General features: G+C 39.1%; 1 protein-coding gene across 1 annotated transcript in view; it reads left to right on the plus strand.

Moving 5' to 3' along the window:
- The window catches only part of tup (LIM1_Isl and LIM2_Isl domain-containing protein tup), a 70,037-nt gene that overhangs the window by 29,542 nt on the left and 12,652 nt on the right, over nucleotides 1-27,843 (plus strand). Inside the window, exons 2-5 of the mRNA XM_028179592.2 lie at nucleotides 16,805-16,994; nucleotides 24,651-24,781; nucleotides 25,258-25,325; nucleotides 25,784-25,889. Of these exons, the coding sequence (XP_028035393.1) occupies nucleotides 16,805-16,994; nucleotides 24,651-24,781; nucleotides 25,258-25,325; nucleotides 25,784-25,889 (495 nt within the window). The remainder of the gene's footprint in view (nucleotides 1-16,804; nucleotides 16,995-24,650; nucleotides 24,782-25,257; nucleotides 25,326-25,783; nucleotides 25,890-27,843) is intronic.

A 27,843-nucleotide genomic window follows, 5' to 3' on the forward strand; every position in this document is an offset into this window, starting at 1 on the left:
GAGTAAATTAACCCATAGACACAGCCCACTGAGTTTCTCGCCGGATCTTCTCAGTGGGTCGCGTTTCCGATCCGGTGGTATAGATTCTGTGAAGCACTGTTCTCGCTAGGGCCAGTGTTAGCAACCCTCCGGTTTGAGCTCCGTGCTCTCACCTACACGTCAAGGCTGAAATAGCCTCTCAAGGCTATCAGCATAGGTAGGGAAAAAAAATAGCATTCCTATGCAAACTCTAGTGGAATCCACATTGTTGTATCAATAACCGTAATAGTAGATATTAAAAGTAATTCTACTTGTACCTTTATTACATTAAACAATAAAGATTTTGCAATCTATTGCACAAAAGGGTCTTAAGAGCCCGGGTTAACATCGCTGCTTTAATGGCCGCATATTCTGCATCAAGATAAAAAACTTTATGCCTCAATTTGACATCTATGTTCGTATCGCGCCATCTTGAATCTTAAAAACTTTCGATTTAAATGTGTGAAACAATTTTAGATAATAGTATGAAATTAATTGAGTTGAACCAAGATTTGTATGCTGATTCTAATTTGTTCAGCCACATCACTCACAGATGGATGTGGCATTTGATTTTTTATTTTAAAAAATTCGTTTTGTACTATCTGGTTGGTGAACTGATTAATATCATTTATCATTTAGATTTAGGCGGTAGTATTTTTAAATTAATTAATTTAAAAAGATCCGACGAAAATAAGGTAGGTCTTTGACTTGTGATTCAAAGAAATAAATCTAGTAAATGGGGATGTATTTTTTTTTAATGGAATGTAAAAGTTGTTTTACAAGCTTCTATTTAATTATAAAATTAAATTTGAATGAAGTTTTTTTTTTTTGAATATTTTGGTAATGGTCCGATATCAAGAAGGATGTACATTATGGTTCATGAGGTCACGAGCAAGAGAGACGGCGAACAGTTTCTTGTACACACGCACTATTCTAACTCATTAGTATTTAATATCTCTTAAGCTATGCCTGTGTATTTTTACTCTTACGCCAGATTATAAAATAAATAATAGCTTATTAAGAAAAGAAAAAAACATACTGTAATACAAAAGACAAGAACACTAAATATTCCTATTAGTCTCTAAACAGCGTACTTTGGAATTCACACCGCGATATTTTAGTACCAAAATATGGACAGTCTTGAAGTATGAAAGAAATACACTAGTTAAAATTGTTTAGCTAACAGACTGTAAAACATATCGTCATAATCTAAGCTAAGCCATCAAGCTGGTCACGTGACCAAAACAATCTTCACGCTCTGATGAAGAGCACTTTAATAAACAGATAAACTTTTTGTGAGTTTATTCATATCTAAAAAGAGGTTTACTGAATTGATACATCACATAAAAGTTGCAGCATCTGACTCGACTACAATATTCTAGCGCTGTTTTAAATTACATTACTATAAATATATGTACAAGTTTTAAGAAAATATTATAAGGCAATTAACAATTTATAATGATTTCCGTAGGCAGTCAAACGCCAAATCCTTTTGACGATAGCTGTAATTAAAGTACAATCTTGCGCTGCTCTGTAGCGATGTTACGTGCAATGATTTAGACCAGGGAAACACTGGCCCTTATAAACACGTCATTTCGGATCCTCCTGATCCACTATCGGTGGTTTTAGGTACCTCAAGCACCGGTCACTGTTCTCGTCGACACCGTCGCTTGTGACGTAGGGCTCTGCGAGTAAATTAACCCACAGACACAGCCCACTGAATTTCTCGCCGGATCTTCTCAGTGGGTCGCGTTTCCGATCCGGTGGTAGATTCTGCGAAGCATTGCCAATCCGCATGAGCTCACCTACTCAACCGGTTACGTTGACATAGCCCCCTTTTTTATCGGTCCGGGTGCCCAACCTCCGACGAGGTCTCCGCGCCTATGGGGTATGTGGGACTGGTCGGTAATTGCGAACTACGGGCCCAAGAATATTTTTGAAGCCCTACCGCCCTAAGCGACTGGCATAGCCTCCTAGGTAACAGCTTAGGTAGGGCAAAAAAAACAAAAAATGGCTCTTAAGACACAGCCGCGCTCTGCTACTCGAACCAATAGGCAACGTATTAAAATGGCGCCACAGGATTTAAACGCACAATTTCGGACTTGTTAACCATTCCCAAACAGTTTGACCGCCTCAATGTATATTAAGTTGACCGTTTTTAAATGTTTGCTCGAGATATTACCTCGCAGGTCGTCTTTGACTGCAGCCGCGGTAGTACACGCTAATTCCGACCTGTCCTTTGCAAACAGACGTGGATCAACATAGCGATCAATACGGCCGCTATTTCCTTGCACGATCAGAGCTGTTTAAGTGGTTTTCGTTCGTGATTTTCGTTTGACGCGTCAACGATTTTCGAATCTAACGTTTTCGTGGTAATAATTTGATTTGTTTGCTGTACTATTATGTGGTGCGGCGGATTGGTCTGCGCGGAGGTTTTACAATTGTACGAAAACAGAAATTTTGATATTGATTATACTCTATAATCAGGTCTTGTGAACGTGCTTTTATCAGATTGACCAGTATCTATATGGCCAATTAACTTTTAAATTTGCACACATATCAAAGACTATTTTGTTTTGGCCTAATACCTTGAACAAGATCACCATTAATAGAATTTCAACGTGTTTCTTTTATTAGTAATCAGGATTTGAAAAAGAAATGGCTTGATGGTCTCTTGTACAAATAGAGCACTTGATTATTAGTGGTGGAACCCATAGATTTTCCAACGAATTGTGAACCCCTATTTTTGAATAAGGCCGAGTCGAGCCTCCCGTTGACCTCTGGTGGTTCAACTGGACCACTTTGGGAAATAAGTCTTTAAAGGAATTAGTTTCTATCAATCAAATAATAATAATATAGCCTTTTATTCAGATCTCGTAGTACAATGAATTTTTAAACTTACGTAAAAAACTTAAAATCTTAAACTTAATAGATATGAATAAATTTAAACTAATATTTGTTGCTTGGTTACCTTTCCTAGATCTGTTTGCCAGTCGGAAAAGGCCTCCTGCAACCTTTTCCATTCCTTTCTTTCTTGAGTCACTCTGTTCCATGTGACTCCTGCCACTTGTCTAACGTCATCGTCCCACCGTTTCTGTGGTCGGCCTCTTTTCCTTTTGCCTTCCCTTGGATACCACAAATTTTTTTTTATATTGCCCTTGTAGGCAGACGAGCATACGGCCCACCTGATGGTGAGTAGTTACCGTCGCCCATGGACTTCAGCAATGCCAGGGGCAGAGCCAAGCCGCTGCCTACCGCTTAATACTCTCCACAAGCCTCGTTTGAAGAAGGACATGTCACTCTTTTGCTCCATTTGTCGTGTGCTCTTACCAGGTGACCAGCCCATCGCCATTTGAGTCTTTTGATTTTGTTTATTATATCGGTAGTTTTTGTTTTAATTCTAATAACGATATTTTTTACTCAATTTTTTACTCGATCAAATACAAATTCAAAAAATCACATAACGTCTTTATGTCAAATTAAAATTTCTTACTTAAAGTTAAAAACCATTCTCGAATTAATTGATAGAATTGACATTCTCTGTCGCGTTTCATTCGTAAGATTAGTGAATTGTGACAGAATCACAGTACATCGGAGGTCTCATCAAACCGGTTCGATTACCGTGGCCTGTATCGACCCTGAAACTTTAGCGTCTACCTTCCACGTGTCGCAGTTAACACCGTGTTAGCATCTGTTTATCATTTTATAAGCTGGCCAGACAAGTTCACGGAGCAGCTGGTGAGCAGGTCAACCCGGATCATGAGCATCGGCCATCCGACTTGAGATATTAGCTCGAATTGAAGAATTTGAAGTCCTCGTGGCCAAGGGATAAGTCGTCCGGTGCATTCGTGTTGAGCGATGCACTGCTGTTCGAATCGGTAGTACCAATTTTTGTAATGAAATACGTACTCAACAAATGTTCACGATTGACTTCCACGGTGAAGGAATAACATCGTGTAATAAAAATCAAACCCGCAAAATTATAATTGGCGTAATTACTGGTGGTAGGACCTCTTGTGAGTCCGCACGGGTGGTACCACCACCCTGCCTATTTCTGCCGTGAAGCAGTAATACGTTTTGATTTGAAGGGTGGGGCAGCCGTTGTAACTTTATTAAGACCTTAGAACTCATACCTCAAGGTGGGTGGCGGTATTTACGGTTTAGATGCCTATGGGCTCCGATAACCACTTAAGAACAGGTGGGCCGTGAGCTCGCTTTTGTTTCATTTTTTTTTTGCTTAGATGGGTTCTAAGCAAAAAAAAAATGAAACAAAAGCTTCCCAAGTAGAAGTATACTTACGATATCTTCGTAAGCTCTATGTGTAAGTCTTCAGTTGGTACGAAGAGGTGCTGGGAAACGGGTATAGGGTCGAATCAGTTTTTTTCGGGCAGGGACCGGACGTCATGCATGACGTTTCCACACCTAAGCGGCGCGCGGTTACATTCGACCTTTGCTTTATCTGGTCTGCTGTGGCAGTCACGGATTCTGCCTCCGCACAACACTATGGCCAATATTGGCCAAGATGGACAATGATATTCTCGTGCCCGTGACTATTGGTGTACCTTGAATTCATCTACATGCGTATCTCCAAATCCGTATCCTCAATTTAATGTGTAGATGAATCCGTTTTCATTGCACCATGATATTTATCTTGAAAATAATAATATATGAAACAATTATAAGAATAAAATTAAAAAAAAAACGGATAAATTTACACAAATATAATAAAACACACACGTTGTGTTTGTCCGTGTGTGCCTCCAAGGCTGGTTTGAAAAAAAAAAACGCGTATGTAAGAATTTATAATGTCAATAATGAGCGCCGGACTGCCGTGGGTGCAGGGCTGGCACGCGCACGAAGTTTTTATAATTTATTAAATAGATTTGATTAAAATTTTCTATTAGATTCGATTTTATTACTGGCATAGATACAGGAAGGTGTTTATGTGCTAATCAAACCCTCGATTAATTACGTTGGAATAGCCATCCAACTTACAGACCAGAACAGCATGTCTTCGCAACAACATCCAAACCTTAGAAAATTTGTTAATCATATCATCCTATTTATTTCTTCTGTAATACGTCGCGAGGACCGTACCCTAATTTCCCATCTATGTGAAAATAATTAAACTCAAAACGACTTCGAATGTTCCAAGCTCATTAAACAATTTTACACTTCCAATTTCCTTAAACTAGCGATAATAAAAAAAACCTCAACCGTTCCAGGTTAGTTTTAAAACAATTAAAACGTTATTAAAGCAAACGAAGTACTAATTAATCCTAAACAGAGGCGATAAACGGAGTGCTAATTAACATTACTTCATAGAAACATGTCTTGATTTTACATTCGCGAGTTCCGGTTTTGAGGTTTTTTTACATTGGTAATAAATATCATGGCCGATGACTCGTTAACTGTTACCGTTGGGAGCGGACGAGCTGGCGGTCCACTTGGCGGAGTGTGGTCGCTGCCGCTCATGGACATCAGCAATACTAGAGCCATAAGCAAATCGTTGCCAACATCGGAACTTCGTTGCATTTAACCACGCTGAACAATCTCAAATAGATTGTCGTCAACAGTCCAGGATTCTCTGATATTTTGGACACGTATCGCGACGGCCAGCAGAGTCTATCGAGAAACTTCTTCAGGGTAGGGTCGTCGGTAAAAGACCTCGTGGACGAAGCCCCATGCGCTGGACTCATCAAGGGGAAAACCTTACCAAACTCACCACCTCACTTTATGAGTGCGTGCACCAAGCCTCAATTCGCGAATTATGGAGAACAGCTGTAGCAACAAGTATTCCATATGACCACGACTTCTCTGCCAAAAGTAACCGATTATGACGATGCGGGAGAGGTGTCCATGCGTTCGCGGAGTTTTATCGGATAAAATACATTTTGTGGTTTAAGGTCAATATTATAATCTTGCTTGCTTTTGTGTCGCTTGCCCGCTTTTTGTCATAGTACCATCCACGATTTTGATATTAAGATCGGCTCAACTGGTATTGTTGCGATCTTAGGGTGTATTACAAAGTCTATGCTGGCGTCCGTTAATATAGGAGTCGAAGTATCTTTTAAACGGAAGAAAAATTAGGGTAAAATTAGGTAAATTCTGTGGCGCGTTCGACGTGGCAACCCTAGATCCAATAACAGAAATCAGAGGCGGCACTCCAAAGTCGGCACGTACAAAGACACCGCGATACACGTATCTCACTTTATCTTCACGACCGACCAGGGCGGGGGTAGCTAAAGATATGTCTTAAACACGTACCTTTCGAATGTGGCCGTAATTATTTTAAGGCGATCCGAAATTAGTTGGCCTCTAAATATTTTAAAATAAACTTAATCTCGTGGAAAAGCTTTTGTCTGCAAGCACCACTTGATGGCATAAAGAATGGTGAGTTCTGCTTTCAGGTTTTAGTGGTGGTATGACCTCTTGTGACTCCGCACGGGTAGATACCACCACCCTACCTGTTTCTGCCGTGAAGCAGTAATGCGTTTGGGTTTGAAGGGAGGGGCAGCCGTTGTAACCATATTGAGACCTTAGAACTTATATCTCAAAGTGGGTGGCACATTTACGTTGTAGATGTCTATGGGCTCCAGTAACCACTTACCCATCTAAGCAATAAAAATAAAAAAAGGTTTGAAGACTAGGTCATTGTTACACGTTACAGTTGCAATGTCATTATTCAAGCAGCCGCATGATGATGTCCATTGGCTCTGGTACACCCGAAACACCATATCGGTGGGTGAAAGACTATTTGGTTTAAGATACATATTACAGGAGAGCCATTTAAAGAAAAAAAATATATCATAACAAAAAAACTTCATCAGCTATTTGCATTTAGTTAACTTAATTGAAGTTCAAATTAAAAATATCGAACTGTTGACGTTAATATTAAATAAAACGCATCTTAAAAGATTAATGTTGCTTAAACCAAATAACTTATAAACCTCGATATGAGCTCTCACTTGGTCCAATCTATTTACAGATTTTAAACTAAGTCGTCTTTGATTGGTAAATCGTATTTACATTAAAGTCAAAATTCGAATTGTAAAACTCAAGTATAAGAGAAAAGTTTTTTTTATTTTATTGCTTAGATGGGTGGACGAGCTCACAGCCCACCTGGTGTTAAGTGGGTACTGGAGCCCATAGATATATACAACGTTAATGCGCCACCCACCTTGAGATATAAGTTCTAAGATCTCAAGTATAGTTACAACGGCTGCCCCACCCTTCAAACCCGAAACGCTGCTTCACGGCAGAAACAGGCAGGCCGCTGGTACCTACCCGCGCGGACTCACAAGAGGTCCCACCACCAGTAACAATGTATGTAAATCAGAATGTATTCGTGCGAAATATTCATGAAGTTAATTTCGCATTTTCTCATTAATTTTATTAATCTTGATAAAGTTCTGTTAGTCCTTTACGTGATTAACGACCGTGAAGACCATCAAAAAAACAATGAAAGGACCATACGACCGTTTAATTATCAAAATGCACTTTAGCTTTGTGCGCAAAGAAACTGTTCATTCAATTTAGGGTCCTGTTTGTTTGAAAGACGTTTTTGGAACGAAGCTCCTTATGGGACGATGCGGAGGGGTACACTTTCCCGGAAAAAACGTCCGTAACGTAAGATTTTTATTAGTATTGCACACAGTGGACGACTTAACTTTGTAATAACGTACAAATTAGTAATGCACACAGCGTACGACTTAACTTTGTAATAACGTACAAAAAATAACATATTTTTTTTATCGTTCATTGACCACGATCTCAGAGCGGTCGTTTGCGCAATACACTAACTCTTATGCGAACAACCGTGAATGAAGTGTACCACAATAAGTTCGCACGTTACCGAATGACCGTGGGTTGTTGCGAAACCTCCAGTTTTATTTTCTTTATACCTCGAATAGAACTTAAAATTAATATTGTTATAATAAGGAACTTCGTTCCTATCCGGTGTCTCACGACACCATACATCTTTTTTTATTGACGTAACCATGAAACGAACAGTCGAATTTTGATTATAAATTAACCCATTGACTGCCATATAGATCACTAGCGTCCAGCGTGGCGCAGTGAAGTAATTGGTCCCTTAACTTCCATCCGAATCGTTCTATTGAGACAATGAGTGATCAGCCTTTCAAACAGAGCGAATCGAAGTTTCTTCGGAATATGTTTTTGATATCAACGCATTTAAGATTTAAGATTTTGTACAATCATCTATCTGGCTGCCAATTAGAAGTAAACGTGCGTTAAGCTGTGCCCTAATTCTATTTATTATAGCACGAAGAAATACGAGAAACTGCCAAGTAAGTCACCGAAATCTTACGTGACGCGTTAAAGTAATTATGTCCGTTTTTGTTACAAAGGCGCCGGAATATCTAATAGACTCTGGGAAAGACGAGTCCGAAGATACTGAGTATGAATATATTTCTAAGAGACCTTAAAGAACTAAAGCATACATTAACAAACAAAACAATGCCATAGCCGATTCTGTAGACCGAATGGTAAACAGTCGACATCGCCCAAAACACGTCATTACGGATCCTCTCAATCCATTAACGGTGCTTTTAGGTAACACAAGCACCGGTCACCGTCCTCGTCGAAGCCGACGCTTGCGACGAAGGGCTCGACGAGCGAATTAACCCACAGACACAGCCCACTGAGTTTCTCGCCGGATGTTCTCAGTGGGTCGCGTTTCCGATCCGGTGGTAGATCCTGCGAAGCACTGCTCTTGCTGCATCTCTCCGGTTTGAGCCCCGTGAGCTCACCTACTAGTTAAAGTTACGCTGAAATAGACTCTCAAGACTATCAGCTTAGGTAGGGAAAAAAAAGACAATCCAGGAATTTAGTAACGGAAATCGATATAATTACTTCAATACGCCGCGTAAGGCACCCGTGACCTACAAGGCAGTGCACGGGTTAAATAAGTATCGTATGTTGCAACCGCACCATTGTCTTGCTGGGTAAATTAAACAATGTGATGATATGATAAGTCAGTGATTCCCAACCATTCGGCCATGACACTTTTGTGTACCATCAAATACTCAAAGCGTGTCACCATAATTATAATAATTAACTATTTTTAAGTGTATTTTAGGTAAATAAACAACTGTAAGTGCTTAGAGGGGTGGACGAGTTCACAGCCCACCTGGTGTTATGTTACCGGAGCCCATAGACATCTACAACGTAAGTGCCGCCACCCACCCTGAAATATGAGTTCAAATGCCTCACTATAGCTACAACGGTCGCCCCATCCTTCAAACCAAAACGCATTATTGCTTCACGGCAGAAATAGCCAGGGTGGTGGTATCTACCCGTGCGGCCTTCCAAGAGGTGCTACCACCAGTAAAGGTCTGTCTGTGCATATTTTGTATATTTTAACAAACAAAAAAGTTAGGAGAGAGGAGAGTTATTAACATAGATTATAAGAATGTCAGCGAATAGTTCTGTGAGCGAAATGACCATATTAAACTATGACGCATATCCTTCGCTTCTCAATTCCAAAGTGAAATTTGAAACTACAAGGCCTTTTCCCCGCAAGCTCTCGGTTTTTATGAGTAATTTTTAGTAAAAAGTTTTAGAAATAAAGTTCAAAATGCATCAGATTTTATGAAGCTGACGAACAGACTATGCGTTACTTACATATGACCATTGAAAAACCTTTGAAAAAATATGAATACTCTCATCAATGATACTCATTGTTGTGAAACAATTATGTTGGTAGCTATTCAATACTTGCAGTTAAATTAGCAATCTGAAATCAAACTATCTTCTTTTTTCTCCTACCTATGCTGATAGCGTTGAGAAGCTTTTTAGGTGAGCTCACGGGGCTCAAACCGGAGTGTTGCTAATACCGGCCCTAGCAAGAGCAGCGCTTCGCAGAATCTACCACCGGATCGGAAACGCGACCCACTGAGAAGATCCGGCGAGAAACTCAGAGGGTTGTGCCTGTGGGTTGAACTCTCTCTATTAATGTATACCTAACATTACTATCACGCTGCTATCAGCGACGCTTGTGGATACTGAACGATAGCTCCAGTTCTCAGTTTTATTATATTCTATACGGAATCCAACTCAAAAAGTAATTGAAACTGTACATAACAGACAGTAAATGCAAAAGTGCACCAAACTTCTTTACGATCGGACGACGTTAACCGAGATGCAATAAAGCAAAACAATTAAAACTTTGTTTTAATAGGTGTATACGGCCCTAATTAGTTTTATTTATGAATCTTAATTAACTTAGTTTAATAAATTTCAAATTTGATAGCTTTTTTAATGTTTTTTTTTCAACTCACATTGTATTCGGTTGATAAGTTTCAAGGTTTTGTTTTTTTGCCTAAGCGTTGGTAATAACCTAAAGAGTTATTCTAACTTCGCACGGACTGGCGGGTGAGCTCACGGGCCTACCTAAGAGAACCTAAGAGAATTGCTAGCACTATCCCTAGCAAGAGCATTGCTTCGCAGAATCTACCACCGGATCGTAACCGCGACCCACTAATAAGATCCAGCGAGAAACTCAGAAACAAACAGGCAGGGTGGTGGTACCTACCCGTGCGTTCTCACAAGACGTCCTACCACCAGTAATTACGCGATTTAAAAATTTTCGGGTTTGATTTTTATTACACGACGTTATTCCTGCACCGTAGAAGTCAATCGTGAACATTTGGTACGTATTTCATTAGAAAAATTGGTACCCGCCTGCAGGATTCGAACACCGTTGCATCGCTCAACACGAATGCACCGGACATCTTATCATCTAGGCCACGACGACTTCTGTAGGCCATATTTTGTGTAAATACAACTTCGTTAAATTTTTTTTTTATTGCTTTGGTAGGTGGACGAGCTCCCAGCCCACCTGGTGTTAAGTGGTTACTGGAGCCCATAGACATCTACAACGGCTGCCCCACCCTTCAAGCCGAAACGCATTACTGCTTCACGGCAGAAATAGGCGGGGTGGTGGTACCTACCCGTGCGGACTCACAAGATGTCCTACCACCAGTAGTTTAACTAACTCACCTGGCGTAAATCAGCTGTCGAAGTCTATAAGAACCACAAAGTGAACTTCGCCCGTTATGAGACAAGAGCGGAAGTCGAAATTGCATTTCAATAACAGTATTTCCAGTCCCCGAATTGGAACGAGCGAATGGTTTACGGCAGAAAAACTCAACTTCGTCTAATTTATTGGACACATCGATGTGTTTTTAATAAAAAATCGTTAATAAATTATTATTTTTATCTATTTTATGCTCGTAAGTTCAATAGATCGACTCTTTTGACAGCGTAAACTAATAAAATACATTTCTTAAGCTTGTTTCGAAGCCACAAAAACTTATTCGTTCGATTCGTAATTTTAAGAATGAAAGTTTGTTTATATTTTTACCTTCTGCATCTTCTTACAATCGTATTACATTCGTGTTCAATATATAAATGCATCGGATATACTTCATTTTACCTCAGGACCAGTTCAGTGATAAAATTGGAGTAAAACTAGTAGTCCCGCAGTAGTCGAAATTCGACTATAATTAATTGAAATTGTAAGCTTGTATTATGATTCTATTTTCAAAGACTATTTCGTAAATCACAAATTTCGCCAAGACTACACTATAGAAAAATATTAATAAAGACAAACAATATTTAATCTATTCTCAATTTGACCACAGACGTCAAGGACAAAAGGTTGACAATAAATAAATAGTATGCATGCATGTGTGCGTCAAATACATGGTAGTGTGTGTAATGCTTTCTTTATGCATTATTTAAAAAAAATATTAGCTTTATGCACTTCTTGTCTTTGTATCACTTATAGAGAATATTCTCTATAAGTGATACAAAGTTTTTGCTTCACGTATTAATATATAGATGTACTAGTAGACATGTGACCCAAGAAGGCTTGACGTCACACGTCACATAATGTGGGATAAGGAAGAAGAAAGGTAGGTCAGTGTCAAATAATCTATTAATATAAACTTGAGATTTATGGTATGAAACCGTCCCGTCACGCTCACTGCATTTCCCGTGATCTTGGTTTGTATTTGGCCATGTCAGGTCATTCGCATCTACATTAAATCAACATCGTCAAATTTCAAATCGGGCTTATAGGTGGTCTGTTCGAAAAATATCTCTATCCCGCTTCAACGCAAGCCTCAAAAGAATATATGCTCATCAGTCTATCTGGATATATTTCTAAATTATTTGACAAAACTAACTCACAAGTTACGTTGATCTTTAAGTTAAACATGCGGTTTTTAATACGCTTTTATTAGCTTCAGACGCATGTATGTTCGTATGTAATGGAATCTTTGAACATCATTTTGACCCCCTTAAAAACGTCGGATTAACTTTTACGTCGGATTAACTTAACGGAAATTTGGCATAATTATTAAGGACCGATGCCAATTCATTAATTAAAAAAATATATAAAAAAAAAATTAAATTCATCTAAAACATAAAAAATAAATAATAGTTTAAAAAACTAAATAATACGCTTTTATAGAAAATCCAACTAAAAAATAGAAAATAAATTTCTACTGGTGGTAGGACCTCTTGTGAGTCCGCACGGGTAAGGTACCACCACCACCCTGGCTATTTCTGCCATGAAGCAGTAATGCGTTTCGCTTTGAAAGGTGGGGTAGCCGTTGTAACTATATTATGACCTTAGAACTTAAATCTCAAGGTGGGTGGCGAATTTACGTTATAGATGTCTATGGGCTCCAGTAACTACTTAACACCAGGTGGGCTGTGAGCTCGTCCACCCATGTAAGGAATAAAGAAAGAAAAAAACTCGCATTGAACACGGAAATTAATTATTTATGCAAACGCGCGGTGAGCGAACCCAGGCTTAGCAAGTCCTAAGAAAAGCTGACGTGTTCAATTAGTTGGCAAAAAGCTAGTCGCTTTTGAAATCTCGAATCACCTGTCTTCAGAGGGTCCAAAATATTATCCCGCTCACTGACTAAGTGGAGATGTGGTAAAAAATCTTGAGAATATGATAATACGTCACTATTGTAGTCGTGTCCTGCGTGAAGAATAAAGAAGATGCTGATCTTGTGGTGCTTGGGAAGACCTGTTTCTTCTAGCTCAAGTTATCTGTTTTATATCTCAGTGTAGTTATTTGTAACTATACTGAGACCTTAGAACTTATGTCTCAAGGTGGGTGGCGCATTTACGTTGTAGACGTTTAAGGGCTCCAGTAACCACTTAACACCAGGTGGGCTGTGAGCTCGTCCACCCATCTTAAACAATAAAAAAAAATAAAAAATCTGTTTTATATGTATGTACTTTAATAATCTCTTGTGAATTTTGTGTATCACATATGTACTTATATTTGGAAAAGAGCAGACCCTAACTTTTTTAACAAATCTGTGATGCACATATCATTAAAACCCCAATGTAAGATTTAAGGTACTCGAATTAACAATCCATTCATAATGATATGTCACACAACTTGATTGGAAAGTTTGCGCTATGGCACAAAAAGAAAATCGCTCTCATCCAGCCTCCGGTAAGAAACCGCATTATAAGAAGAATAAAAAGAAATCTCAAATTGGGTGTTGGCTTTCTTTTGTTCATGGACTACTATAACTATTCACTTGATAGGGCATTAAGTCATCCAATTTACGCCATTAAAAGTCATCAATCAGGACAGTTTGAAGAACCACTATCGTTAAAGGAATCTTGAGTTTCGGTTTAAACGGTCGTATTGACGAGTGTTGTCAAAGGAGCTTAGATCCTCAGACCTTATAGCAGGACGACTAAGCAATAGGTTTTTTTTTATGTCGTACTGTTAACATTTAAATTTAACCTATTTCTCCGCTGTTTGTAAAATTGCCGTAACATGTCATAGTGAGTTACAAGAGATTACTGTACATGCCTGTAACTGGCTTACATACCAGTACTTAATTTTATACATGTTAATTTTAAGCTTGAATGTTTTGTGTGTATTGCTAATGTGTGTGTCTAAATAAATAAATAAATAGGTCATAAAATTGGACCCACTAACAGAATTGATACTCAGCTTCGCTAACAGAAATCAAGCTTATCGATTACAATTGTTAAATAATAACAAAACTCCGTAAATTCGAAAGTCGGTCAAATAAATAATTGGTACAAAAAAAAAATAACACAACAACAATAATTTTCAAATATTTTCATTGCCCCTAATATATTTTTCAAGCGTAAAAGAGACTTAGCGAGTGAAAGAGGCCACCGTATTTCCGTGAGCACCAGACTGGGCGGGACCTCGACCACGCCTACAGACGATATCGATTGAGTCCGATCCGACAACGTTAATTTATTCATAATTCATGTTTCGTGATGTGACTCAGCACGTTTCGCGACGGCTGTATCACTGAAGTTCGCGCAAATGAATTTTTGAAAAAAAAAAAAAAAAAAGATACTTATGTTTATATTAACGGTTCTGCAAGATTGATTGCTTCTCACCTGGACCAATCTAATTTAGCTCCAGCAAAAATTAACATTATCCACTTGCCTATATCTGCCGTGAAACCTTTTTGTCAAATGTCCAATACCTAAAATAGAAGTCGTCGTGGCCTAACGGATAAGACGTCCGGTGCATTCGTGTTGAGTGATGCACCGGTGTTCGAATCTCAGGCGGGTACCAATTTTTGTAATGAACTAAGTACTCAACAAATGTTCACGATTGACTTCCACGGTGAAGCGTGTAATAAAAATGAAACCCGCAAAATTATAATTTGCGTAATTACTGGTAGGACCTCTTGACCTTAGAACCTTATATCTCAAGGTGGGTGGCGCATTTACGTGGTGGATGTCTATGGGCTCCAGTAACCACTTAACACCAGGTGGGCTGTGAGCTCGTCCACCATCTAAGCAATAAAAAAAAAAACTGTGATACCTCATGTTTTTAAATCACATTTTAAATGGTCAAATGTCACACAATCACCAGTCAAATGGGCAGAGCTAAGATAATATCTACCTTCCAAGAAGTACTACGGATGAATTTAGGAAGGAAATATTCAGTAATAGGTCGCAGCCCCTGATAAATCTATGTAAATAAAACTGAATGTTTTTCTCTCCTATATGTTTCTAAGCCATTAGATTGTTATAAAGATTAGTTGACGATTGTTTGGCAGTCTCTGTTATAGTATAGTACGACAGGTGGCGTGTGTGTAGTTTCAGCAAACATGGCTGAGCTTTACCAGTTTAAAATCAAAAAGCCCTCAACGCTACGGCCTCAAGTTTTGTAATGTTAGCCACTCCCTTCTTACCCTTCCTTCCCTTCCCACGTCATCCGGGTAGTGGAAGCTCGCTACACCTCAGTGTAATTCAATGAAACTTGAAGAGCACTTCTAATTTTGCGTAATAACCAGTGTTGGTATATTTTAAACTCGTAAGGGTATGATCGCGCTGCCTATGACTGCCGAAAACTTACCCATATATGAGGCCATCAGCGCAAAAGTGGCCTAACCCACAATTTTTTTTATATTCAAGCTTATATGACGTATATTCGAATTTATTTAAAATATCATATTTTTTATGCAAATCCGACCTATCCATAGTTTCACCCATAGATAGCAGATAGTTTTGTCAACATTATTTTTGCGCGTATTGTTTTATTTTGTCTACTCAAATTCAAATTCATGAAAATTCAAACTTAATTGCCTCCATACTAACTATGGTAAGCTTAGGCCACTTTTGCGCTGACGATCTCATATATGTATATAGTTATATAATATATGTGTAATATAATGATATGGAATACTTTAGAATTATCTATACTAATATTATAAAGAGGAAAGATTTGTTTGTTTGTTTGTTTCGAATAGGCTCCGAAACTACTGGACCGATTTGAACAATTCTTTTTCCATTAGAAGCCGACATTGTCCCTAATGAACATAGGCTACTTTTTTTAATTTTTTTTTTTTTTGGTTTCATGTGTCTTTTAATGTTTCCGAAGCGAAGCGAGGGCGGGTCGCTAGTTAAACAATAAAAGGCTTAATTGCTTTTTCTGTGATATAATAAGAAAACAACATTTAAAGCCCTTCATCACTTTTAAAAATAATGTAAAACATTAAACAGTATTATTAAACTATAGAAAACTGAACTTTGTTTTCACTGAATGACAGAGAAATGAGTGATTCCGTTTAAGAAAAATCTTTTTTAAAACTAAAGAGTTTTAAAGGTTTTAAACGATAAAGGTTTTTCTTTACATATGTAAATAATTCTGGTTTTAAAGACGGGAATCGAACTCCGCCTTCATGTCTGATTGTTCCGATATTTAGCTTCTGATATATTTAGCTCGTAGGTGACACGTCATTTCGGATCCTCCCGATATCCACTAACGGTGCTTTTAGGTACCTCAAGCACCGGTCACCGTCCTCGCCGAACCCGTCGCTTGCGACGAAGGGCTCGACGAGTAAATTAACCAACAGACAGAACCTACTGAATTTCTCGCCGGATCTTCTCAGTGGGTCGCGTTTCCGATCCGGTGGTAGATTCTGCGAAGCACTACTTTTGTTAGGGTTAGTGTTAGCAACCACGTAAGGCTTGAGCCCCGCGAACTCACTTACCTGTTAAGGTTACGCTGAAATAGTCTCTTAGGACTATCAGCTTGGGTAGCAATAAAAAAAAGAAGCTCGTCCACTCATCGCGTGTGTTACCTTCTCTATCTAGATTTAGATAGATCGTTCCTCTTCCTCTACACGGGAACTGGCTTTGTCTTCTACTCCCCATGAAGAATAATACGACTTTTCTTGGGTTGAAGGTCACGCAAACCACTAATCGAGGTTTTCGTCTACAGAAAAGCTCCGGCTCTCGTTGTGCGTCGGCTGCGGAGGACAGATCCACGACCAGTACATCCTCCGGGTGGCCCCTGACTTGGAGTGGCACGCGGCCTGCCTAAAGTGTCAGGAATGCCGGCAGTTCCTCGACGAATCCTGCACGTGCTTCGTTAGAGACGGAAAGACTTATTGCAAAAGAGATTATACTAGGTAAGTGACTTATTAAGCTGTTAGGTCAATTTCCGACAGAATACAGAATACAAATTGCGATTTATCACCGGATTAATCACGTTCGACAAAAAGCTATGATTTTTTTTTTATTGCCTTTGTAGACGAGCATACGGCCCACCTGATGGTGAGTGGTTACCGTCGTTGGTTGGCCTTCAGCAATGCCAAGGGCAGAGCCAAGCCGCTGCCTACCGCAAAAAATACTAGATATATTACCTAGTATACTAGTTGTCTACTCTTAGCCGCTAACTCTTAAAGGAGTCTGTACACTATCGCTAAAGTTAAAATTAAATTTTATATTAATATACTACTACATGATAATAACATTATTATCATATGTTTATTTTAAATTATGTATAGTATTGTAAATGTAAATGCTTAGGATAAACCAACCCTTCTTACACTAGCAATGATCGACAATTTTTTCAGTAGTAGGTATTTTGATAGTTCCTACATTCAAATACGTGGTCCGACAATGAAATAGACTTCTTAAGCCTCGGAACATTGAACCCTGTTTATATTTTAGAATGAATAGTGAAAGTTTAAATTACAAAATACTTACGATGATCTACAACGAACAAACAGTTTTATCACTTAAACTATTCTAGCTTCACTTAATTTTTATTACTCTGGATTTTAATGGAGGTACGCACTTAAACATTCCAAAAATAACTCTTACAATGTCTATGAAACATTAACTAATAAACGATCGAAATCTATTTAAGTAGATCGTGTTTAAAACAAAATTACGAATAGAACTATTACAAGCTAAAACATTCATTGCACGAAACGAAAAAAAAAAATCATAACCGAATGTCAATCAAACATCGCGCCGGCGCCTCTTTCTATACAAATTCACTAAAATAACTCTCATCTGTTTATCTTTTCACCCTTCCATCTAGCGCGGCCAAAATATAATATTACCGGGCGCAGAATAACATTTGACAGCTGTCAAAAATTACGCCTAACACCAAACGCTCTTACGACGTTAAAATAAAGGCGAGTTCAGGCTTCCCGATTCGATTGCGGCCGCAATAAAATTTGGTTTCGTATTTTCTGATGTGGCGAAGAGAAAACAAACGGCTTCGACTGAGCATTATGTATTTTGGCGCCAAAACAAACGTCAGAATGACAGCGCGGCGGGCGGCGGGAACCCGATCCCTCAGTGCTGTGTTTGTTTCCGTTTACACCGGGCCGGATAAGCGGGTTTTCGATTACATTTTTCTTTCGTATCGATAAACAAACATTACGTGAATACCTTTATTTTTGTATTCGGGAATGCAAATAGTCTTTTTGACGGCAGCTAATGTTTTTTGATTGTCAAATCTTCGTTGATTTTAAGACTGCGATTTCATTAGTTACTTTGAAAGTTACAAATCTTTCTGTAGCTATATACATTTCTGTAGTTCATTTTAAGAAACCTCATCTTTATAATTCTCAGTTCGTTAACCTGTTATAGATTATACACAAAACAACACAGACATTAATAAAAATTTCCGAACATCTGTAAAGACTGTATTTAAATGCATTAATTATATGAAAAAAAAAAGATTTTGCCGAACAAATATTTCTCTCCCATCAGCAGTTGGGTACTTACGTTTCTCACAAACATAAGTATAATGACTCTCCACACAATCAACTGACACACCGGACTTCCTCACCGACCTATAAGCGTTCACATTATCTAAACACTACAATAAAATTAACAATGAACAAAAGTCAATTATGAGACGGATGAAAAAAGTAAACAATATCTTCATCGCAACTTCCTAAGGATGTTACTATTATTTGTACTGTATATTTTGTTATGAACAATCAGGATACGATTTAGTTTGTTTTGTTTAGAAGATAGATGAGCTAACGGCTGAGCTGACGGAAAGTTGTTACTCTAGCTCATGGACTTCAGTAATGGCAGAGGTCACAGCAAACTTCGTGTTCTTTTTTCCCCCTATTTATTTTATTTATGTACACACAAAAAAGAAGACATAGTACAGAGTAATAGGAAAATTATGTACAAAGGCACTGCTTATATCTTTAAGAAATCTCTTCCAGCAGGCCTGCAAGAGGATTATGAGAATAATAATTAAAAGTGATGAGTGGTACCCCGACTTAATCGCTGGCAGCTTAAGAGGCTATCCCAGCTACACCCGGTAGGATAGATGAGCTCACGGGCTCAACCTGATAGAATTTGCTAACACTAGCCCTAGCAAGAGCAGTGCTTCACTGAATCCACCACCGGATCGTCAATGCGACCCACTGAGAAGATCCGGCGAGAAATTCACTGGGCTGTGTCTATGGGTTAAGTGCTCGTTAATGACATTTCACCAAAACACCACCTTCTCCTTTCCCCAACTTTATTCTCATCCCGCAAAAGTGGGTCTCATTCTTCTTCAGTCGAGAAGGTGTACTGCAACTCTATTAAGTCCTCGCCCAAATCCAAGCCAATCTGTTTTTTTTTTCCTACCTATTCTAGTAACCTGGAGGGGTTATTCTAGATTCGCCGAATTAGTACGTGAGCTCACGGGACTCAAACCTGATGACGTTGCTAACAGGAACCCGAGTAAGAGCCGTGCTTCGCAGAATCTACCACCGGATCGGAAACGCGACCAACTGAGAATATCCGGCGAGAAACTCAGTGGGCTGTGTCTGTGGGTTAATTTACTCGCCGAGCCCTTCGTCGCAGATGACGTGTTCGACAAGAACGATAACCGGTAATTGAGGAACCTAAAAGCACCGTTAGTGAATCGGGAGGATCCAAAATGACGTGCCACTCTGTGATGTGTATAGGATATAACAACAAATTAACATCAAATCGAGCGAAAGCTTCGTCGCAATAACAAAACGAATACATATCGACGCTTGAAAGGCAAACGCGACTAAGCGACAATACGTGAACTTTACAGTAGACTAATTTAAAGTTGAAATACCTGAAAACAAAATTTATTTTAACGAATCTAGCTGTAGTAGAATCTAGCTAGTAGCTGTAGGCTTGAAATTATTTTAATAGACCTAGAAATATATTTTTTTTGCGCATCGAATATGGTTATTGCCTATCATTTATGTACAAAGCAGTTATTTATTGTCGCTTAGTCACGTTTGCTTTTCAAGCGTCGATATACCATGTCGTGATCTACACCGTGTAGACAGTAGGTCCGTGTCATTACAGCGTAAGTCAAGAACGACAGTCGGCGACCCGTCCTGCGTCAATTAGCCGTAACACGAAACTCTCCCAGACTATACGGTTACAATATTTACGTACAAAATTGATCTGTTAAAAGAGAGAACGGGGGCTGACGGAGTTTCCTGAAGCGTGATTTGAGGGCGATTTAAATGAGAATGATTATAGGTTTCTTTTCGCCTGATTGATCACCGTCGCTTTTGGAAATTTACTATCTCTGGTCACTACTAAATAGCCTCTGAAATTCTACTGTGGAAGGATGCGGGAACCCACCACTAGAAATTTCCCCAAGAAACCCTTTACGTATGTAATCCATAAAAGTCACGATCTTCAGCACTGAGGAACACGACGCGCGGAGGAGAGGTCACCTGGTTTGGATGGCGGGGGATGACAGAAGTTCCTTCCTGACAGAGCCAAATAGTATAGCGAAGATCTCTGGTGGTACGACCTCTTGTGAGTTCGCGCGGGTAGGTACCACCGCCCTGCCTATTTCTGCCGTGAAGCAATAATGCGTTTCGGTTTGAAGGGTGGGGCAGCCGTTGTAACTATACTTGAGACCTTAGAACTAATATCTCAAGGTGGGTGGCGCATTTACGTTATAGATGTCTATGGGCTCCAGTAACCACTTAAAACCATGTGCACTGTGAGCTCGTCCACCCATCTCAGCAATAAAAAAAGGAAAATCTCGGTCGATCGTTATTAAAAGTGAAATGAAAATCCTTCTATCGATGCAAGGGTTTTTTAAGGGTTATAGGCAGACACTCAGATACCAGAACGTTTAGAGCCCAAAAGTCAAATATATTTAACAAAAACTCTTACTCCGTAGGAATCTAACTTGAGGCCTGTCCATGATAAGTCCTGTATAACCTTCCCAATAGATTAGATAACCCATAAGCATCGGAGGGGATTTCCCCGTACTTTAAAAGCAAAATACCAAAGACGACGCAGCCCATGTCAGATATAAATAGTTAAACCTTCAAAAACATTATCTATCACTAAGATCTTATTTATCATTAAGGTCATTAAGATATTTTCTTGATCCTTGCGAATTTAAAGAACGATCATAACGATAACTTAATATTTACATAGAATTCTTATCGCTTATCAAGCTGTTTATTTAGTTCTGACGGCGCCAAGCTGTTACCACCTAGTTCTGTCCGTAGATTTGCTCGGGAAAATATAAAACGTTCGTCCGCAGGACTGATTCTTCGAAAATAAATATAGGCATACGTCTTAGGCCGTACCAAGGATAATCAGGATTAACGACAATTTTTTTGGGACCAACTTCCATTTTATTTTGTACTTAACAAAATATGTTCACGATTGACTTCCACGGTGAGGGAATAACATCGTGTAATAAAAATCAAAACTTGCCAAATTATAATTTGGATAAGTAATTACTGGTGGTAGGACCTCTTGTGAGTCCGTACGGGTAGGTACCACCGCCCTGCCTTTTTCTGCCGTGAAGCAATAATGCGTTTTGGTTTGAAGGTTGGGGCACAGTCGTTGTAACCATACTGAGTCCTTAGAACTTATATCTCAAGGTGGGTGGCGCATTTACGTTGTAGATGTCTATGGGCTCCGGTAACCACTTAACACCAGGTGGGCTATGAGCTCGTCCGCCCATCTAAGCAATAAAAATGTAAAAAAAACCAAAGCAAAGCAAAACCTAACTCAATCGCTGTACAAATGAATACCTTATTATAGAAATTTAACTATACAAGCGTTTTTAAAGAATAATAGTATGGAAAAACTAAAAAACACGGCTTTAATAGAAAATCCAACTAAAACTAAACAATAAATTGATTGCAAAAAAAAGCTCGGGCTGCTTTTTAAGATATTATCATATTATTATATAATCCTTCTACTCATATCTGGCAATAAAATATTTATAACTATTGACCCGACGCCTATTTTTACAATAAATTTATTTTCTGTTTTTAGTTTGGGTTTTCTATAAAAGCGTGTTTTTTTCTTTTCTTAAAAGCACATATTCAAGATGACTCGTGATTTTTGTCGGAGTTTGATTCATTCATTATTGATTTTACATTATTAATAGCGTTCCTTACATTTAAGTAACACATTATTATTATATTAGTTGCAGATTACGAACAGTCTTATTAGTCTGTGGTAGGAAGACGGAAAGCCCGCCAAAACTGAAACATGCAAAAATTGTGTTTACATTTTTTTTACTATTACGAACGTTGTATATAGATTGATGATTCACTACAAATGCAACTTTACTACATAGTATAAAACAAAGTCGCTTTCTCTGACCCTATATCTGTCCCTATGTATGCTTAAATCTTTAAAATTACGCAACGGATTTTGATGCGGTTTTTTTTAATAGATAAAGTGATTGAAGAGGAAGGTTTATATGTATAATAACATCCATTAAATAGTGGAGAAATCAATAATAAATTACAGTTTCCGAAGCGAAGCCAGGGCGGGTCGCTAGTGTATAATAATTGCGTTGTCTAATTAAACATCGTGTACATTGATATGATAGATAATTAAGTAGTCTAATCTAGTATTTAAAAGAAGTATTTAAAGAAAAAAAGACAAGAGTTTTGATGATTTTTCATTGTTGATGTTCATAAGCATCGGTGATCATAACGTAGGCCGTATGGTCGCTTCTTCGTTTGCCTATTAAAACAATAAAAAGGCATAGTTCGATTCAATCCACCTGCCATATAATAAAGAGGTTTGCATATCACAAAGCCAGTAGTAGGTACCGCTAAACATAACCACAGCCTATCTATAGGCGAGGCTTTTAGTAAAATTGCCCGGGGGTTGGGCAGGGGTCATTGACACCGGAGCTTGCACTTAGCACGAGCTTTTAAAAGATATTTTGGGGGTTACAGTTTGCTTTTCGGGCGGCAATCGGGGTGCCTTTCACGATTGGATATTTCTTTTTTGAAAGTAGTCGCATTTGTTTTTTTTTATTTATTAACATTGATCATCGGTTGCATAGACTAAGTACATGTTAGGACAGACTTATTATAGTAATATTGACACGTCCATCTTATATCTAAAGGTGGGCGACGGCGTTACCATCATAATATCTAAAGGAATGTAGTCGGTAAATTAGTGTGAGCTGTAAATCTAGCAATAAAATAGAGGCGTTTTAGAATGTCTTAGGTTTGGTAAATGAAATAATGAAATAGATTTTTAAACAAGCCCATCTGTTTTAAGGCGGTCACACCTCGAAACACGAGTTGAAAACCTCAATAGTTTTGTTTAAAGGCTTTTGAAAGACCACCCTTCAAACGGCTTCAGTGGCGGTAGGTCATCTGTTACCCTGGCATTACTGACTTTTTTTATTGCATTGATGAGTTGACGTGTTCACAACCCACCGGATGCTAACTAGTTACCAGAGCCCATAGACATCTATAGCGTAAATGCCGCCGCCTACCTTGAGATATGAGTTCTAGGAGGTCTCAGTATAGTTACAACGGCTGCCCCACCCTTCAGACCGAAACGCATTACTTCTTCACGGCTGAAATAGGCAGGGTGGTGGTACCTACCCGTGCGGACTCAAAGAGGTCCTACCACCAGTAATTACGAAAATTTTAATTTTGCCGGTTTGATTTTTATTACACGGTATTATTCCTTCACCGTGGAAGTCAATCGTGAACATTTGTTAAGTACGTATTTCATTAGAAAAATTGGTACCCGCCTGCGGGATTCGAACACCGGTGCATCGCTAGATACGAATGCACCGGACGTCTTATCCTTTAGGCCACGACGACTTCAATCCGTGAGTGACGGGAACTACTCATCATCAGATCCTCCTGCACACGTTCCTCTGCCCACAATATAAATATGACAATATGTATTGGCTATACCGTAAATAGCAATCGGTATCCGCAGGACGCCGGCATAATTAGCAAACACCTATTACCCGGTGAACCTTTTAGCCGCCATTTAAAACACCCACGGGATATAGGATAGTGTTATTTTAGGCCACGCGTCTTTAAATATACCAGCAATAACTGGATTGGCCGTTTGGATTGTCGATCCCATATCGGTTTGCCATCAACCATCAATTCGCATCCCCGGGATATTTTCGGTAGAAATCGCCTGTGCCTTTATCGTTGCATCCGTCGACTTTTAACTACTTACTACCAGGCTCTCGTGTGCTCGCAATCTTTTTTTTTTATTGCTTAGATGGATGGACGAGCTCACAGCCCACCTGGTGTTAAGTGGTTACTGGAGCCCATAGACATCTACAACGGAAATGCGCCACCCACCTTGAGAAGTTCTAAGATCCCAGTATAGTTACAACGGCTGCACTACCCTTCAGACCGCAACGCATTACTGTTTCACGGCAGAAATAGGCAGGGCGGTGGTACTTACCCGCGCGGACTCACAAGAGGTCCTACCACCAGTAATCTATCATAAATACACCACAAAGTAGCGTAATCAGTTAAGTAAATTATATCGCCATTTGTCCTCAGGTTATTCGGCACGAAATGCGACAAATGCGGCGCGTCCTTCAGTAAAAACGACTTCGTGATGCGTGCCAAGACGAAGATATACCACATAGATTGTTTTAGATGCTGCGCTTGTGCCCGACAACTTATACCTGGTAAGCATTCTTTACTGGCTCCAGGCCAATATGCCTATGCCCTAAAACTAACGGCCCCTGTTGTGACATGACTACATAAGCACATTTGTACTTCGAATAACATGGAAAGACGCTGACTGATTGGCAATCAAAAGCCTGTAAAGGATTGTCATATGCCCTAAAACCAACGGCCCAAACTCGATTCTCTTGTGACACGAGAATACATAAGCACATTTGTACCTCGAACAACATCGAAAGACGCTGACTGATTGGCAATCAAAAACCTGTAAAGGATTTTCATCGGTTGTCAAGAATCTTAGATATAAATAGAACTATACTTACAGTTTAATACCCCATTCTTTATTGTTATTATATTATTTTGGACGTTTCGAACCTACCTTGGTCATATCTGATGCTGGATCCGGTTTGGTTTCTGCCGCAGCACAGAGACACTTGGACCTCATCTCTCGAGGCTCTAATTCAAGTCCAAATTCTAGGTGACGAATTCGCGTTGCGAGAAGGCGGAGCGCTCTATTGTAGAGAAGATCACGATGTCTTAGAAAAGGTAATACCGATTTTGAGCAACTAACTTCGCTTCGAATGTTGATCGCTGTTGCTAGTTTTTATGTGCGACTCTAGTTGCGTTAGTATATATATATTTTAATGCTTAGATAATGGGTCCATTTCGTGTTAAGTGGTTACCGACATATACAACGTAAATGCCGTCACCCAACTTGAGACAAGAGTTCTAAGGTTTTACAGTACCACAGCTACCGTACCCTTCAAACCGAAACGCATTTACTTCACGGCAGAAATATGCAGGGTGGTGGTACCTACCTGTGCGGGCGTACTAGACATCCTACCACCATTAAATAGTTGGTTATTGCAGTTCGCTGGTACCGACACAACAATGCCGCCCGTTCTCTGATGAATCCGAACGAATATTATCCGTTAAACTTGACGGTTGAATGGGTCAGTTTTATTTCTGCTTCGTTGAGTAAAATTGTGGTTTTGTTTCTGCAGAGCGCGAACACGAGCGGCGGGAGTAGTAATAATGCCGAGAGCAACAATAATACGACGCTAAGTAACAATAACTCGCATCATCCCCATGAGCTCGGGTCTATGTCAGGTGAGTGAAGTCCCCCCGTTGCTATGTTGAAAGCATTATCTGTTAACTGCCGATTATATTCGCTGAGACATTTGGTTACCACATCGAATAAGCTTCGTGACAACATCAGACTTGCATTTTAAAGGCAGAATATGACATCAATACGAAATACGCATGCGATTGAAAAAAAAAACAGTTTTAAATTGAGTGTAGCCGGAAAGCGCGTCAGATTTACCTAGACAGAATGGTGGTACATATCCCTGCGAATTTACAATACTTGCCCACTGAGTTTCTCGCCAGATCTTCACAATGGGTCGCGATTCCAATCCGGTGATAGATTCTGCGAAGCACTGATTTCTCGCTAGGGCTAGTGTTAGCAAATTCTCTCAGGCTGAACACGTGAGCTCGTCTACCCGTCTGGGCGTAGCTGGAATAATCCCTTAGGTTATCAGAGAACAGGCAGGGAAAAAATTACAATACCCGTAAAGCTTTGTTTATTTGTGTATATATTTTGGTAATAGAACTGAAATTCAATACGACATACCGTCTGAAAATTTACAGTTTAGTTGTCCCGGTGTAACTGTTTAAAACTCGACGTAGGTATAAGATTATTTTCTTTGGTTATCGCGAGCTGTGGCCACATTTGTGGTCACATTCACGAATAAACTGTCGACATTTTTATATATACTAGTGGTCCGGCAGTAGTCGAAATTCGACTATAATTAATTGAAACTTATCAACATTATTATGGTCCAATACTAACCTATTCTCAATTTGACTACACACTTTAAGCAATAACAAAAGTTTGACAATAAACAAAGAGAGTGTATGTGTGTCAAATACATGGTAGTGTGTGTAATGTTTTCTTTATTGATTTAATGTATCTTTTATGCATTAGTTTAAAAAAATATTAGCATTGTACACTTCTTCTCTATAATCTCTATAAGCGAGGAAAATTTCATACTCCTCCGTCCGCGCAATTTTCGTAAAAAGGGATACAACATTTTTTCTTCACGTATTTAATATACTTAGTCTGGGCTTAAACACTTACAATTAAAAATTAAAAAAATTCTATTGCAAATAACATTTATTACTTTTACAGTGTGTTAGTCTAATACATAAATATAAAACAATTTAAAGTATAAAAAGCTTATTCGAAGTGGTCTCTATTGGCTGCAATACAGTCCTTTAAACGTTGAGGCCAGTTATCAATAGAAGCACGCACTCTTTCCATGGGAAAATTTTTCACTGCCAATTGTACGGATTGTTTTAGGGGCTCCAAAGTATCATGGCGTTTAGAGCAAGCCGTACTTTCTAAAACTGACCATAAATCATAATCCAGCGGATTAAGATCGGAACTAGAAGACGGCCAGTCTTCAGCTCTGATGAAGTCCGAAACGTTCGTTTCCAACCAAGACTGCGTAGACCGAGCTTTATGACCTGGCGCCGAGTCTTGTTGGAAGGACCATTCTTGATTATTGAACATGGTGTTGTTAAGGGGCTTCACTACCTTCTCAAGAATGGTATCTTGATACACTTGTGCAGATGTTTTGATACCTTTTTCACAAAAGTATGGCTCAGTCACTCCTTCATAGCTAATACCCCACCAAACCATAACTGAAGTCGGATAGTGCCCACGTTGCACTCTGTCGACTAATTGGGAATCTTCCTTAGAGCTTTGAGCATAAATACGATCATTTTGCTTGTTAAAATGTTGCTCAATTGTAAAAAAATTCTCATCCGTAAACAAAAAATTTCTATGACCTCCCTTTGCGTACCGCTTCAGTAGTTGTTTCGATTTTACCACCCTATTCTCTTTTAAATTATCAGTTAAGAAATGACCAGTACGTCTCTTACAGCCTGCAAGTCCTAAGTCATCTTTTAAAATACGCGACATTGTTGTAGGTGCTATCTTCATCTCCCGAGATAAAATCTTTTGCTTTCGGACAGGATTTCGTCGAATTATTTCCCTTAC

Source organism: Bombyx mandarina, chromosome 28 (genome assembly GCF_030267445.1).
Source record: "Bombyx mandarina strain Sakado chromosome 28, ASM3026744v2".
NCBI lineage: Eukaryota > Metazoa > Arthropoda > Insecta > Lepidoptera > Bombycidae > Bombyx > Bombyx mandarina.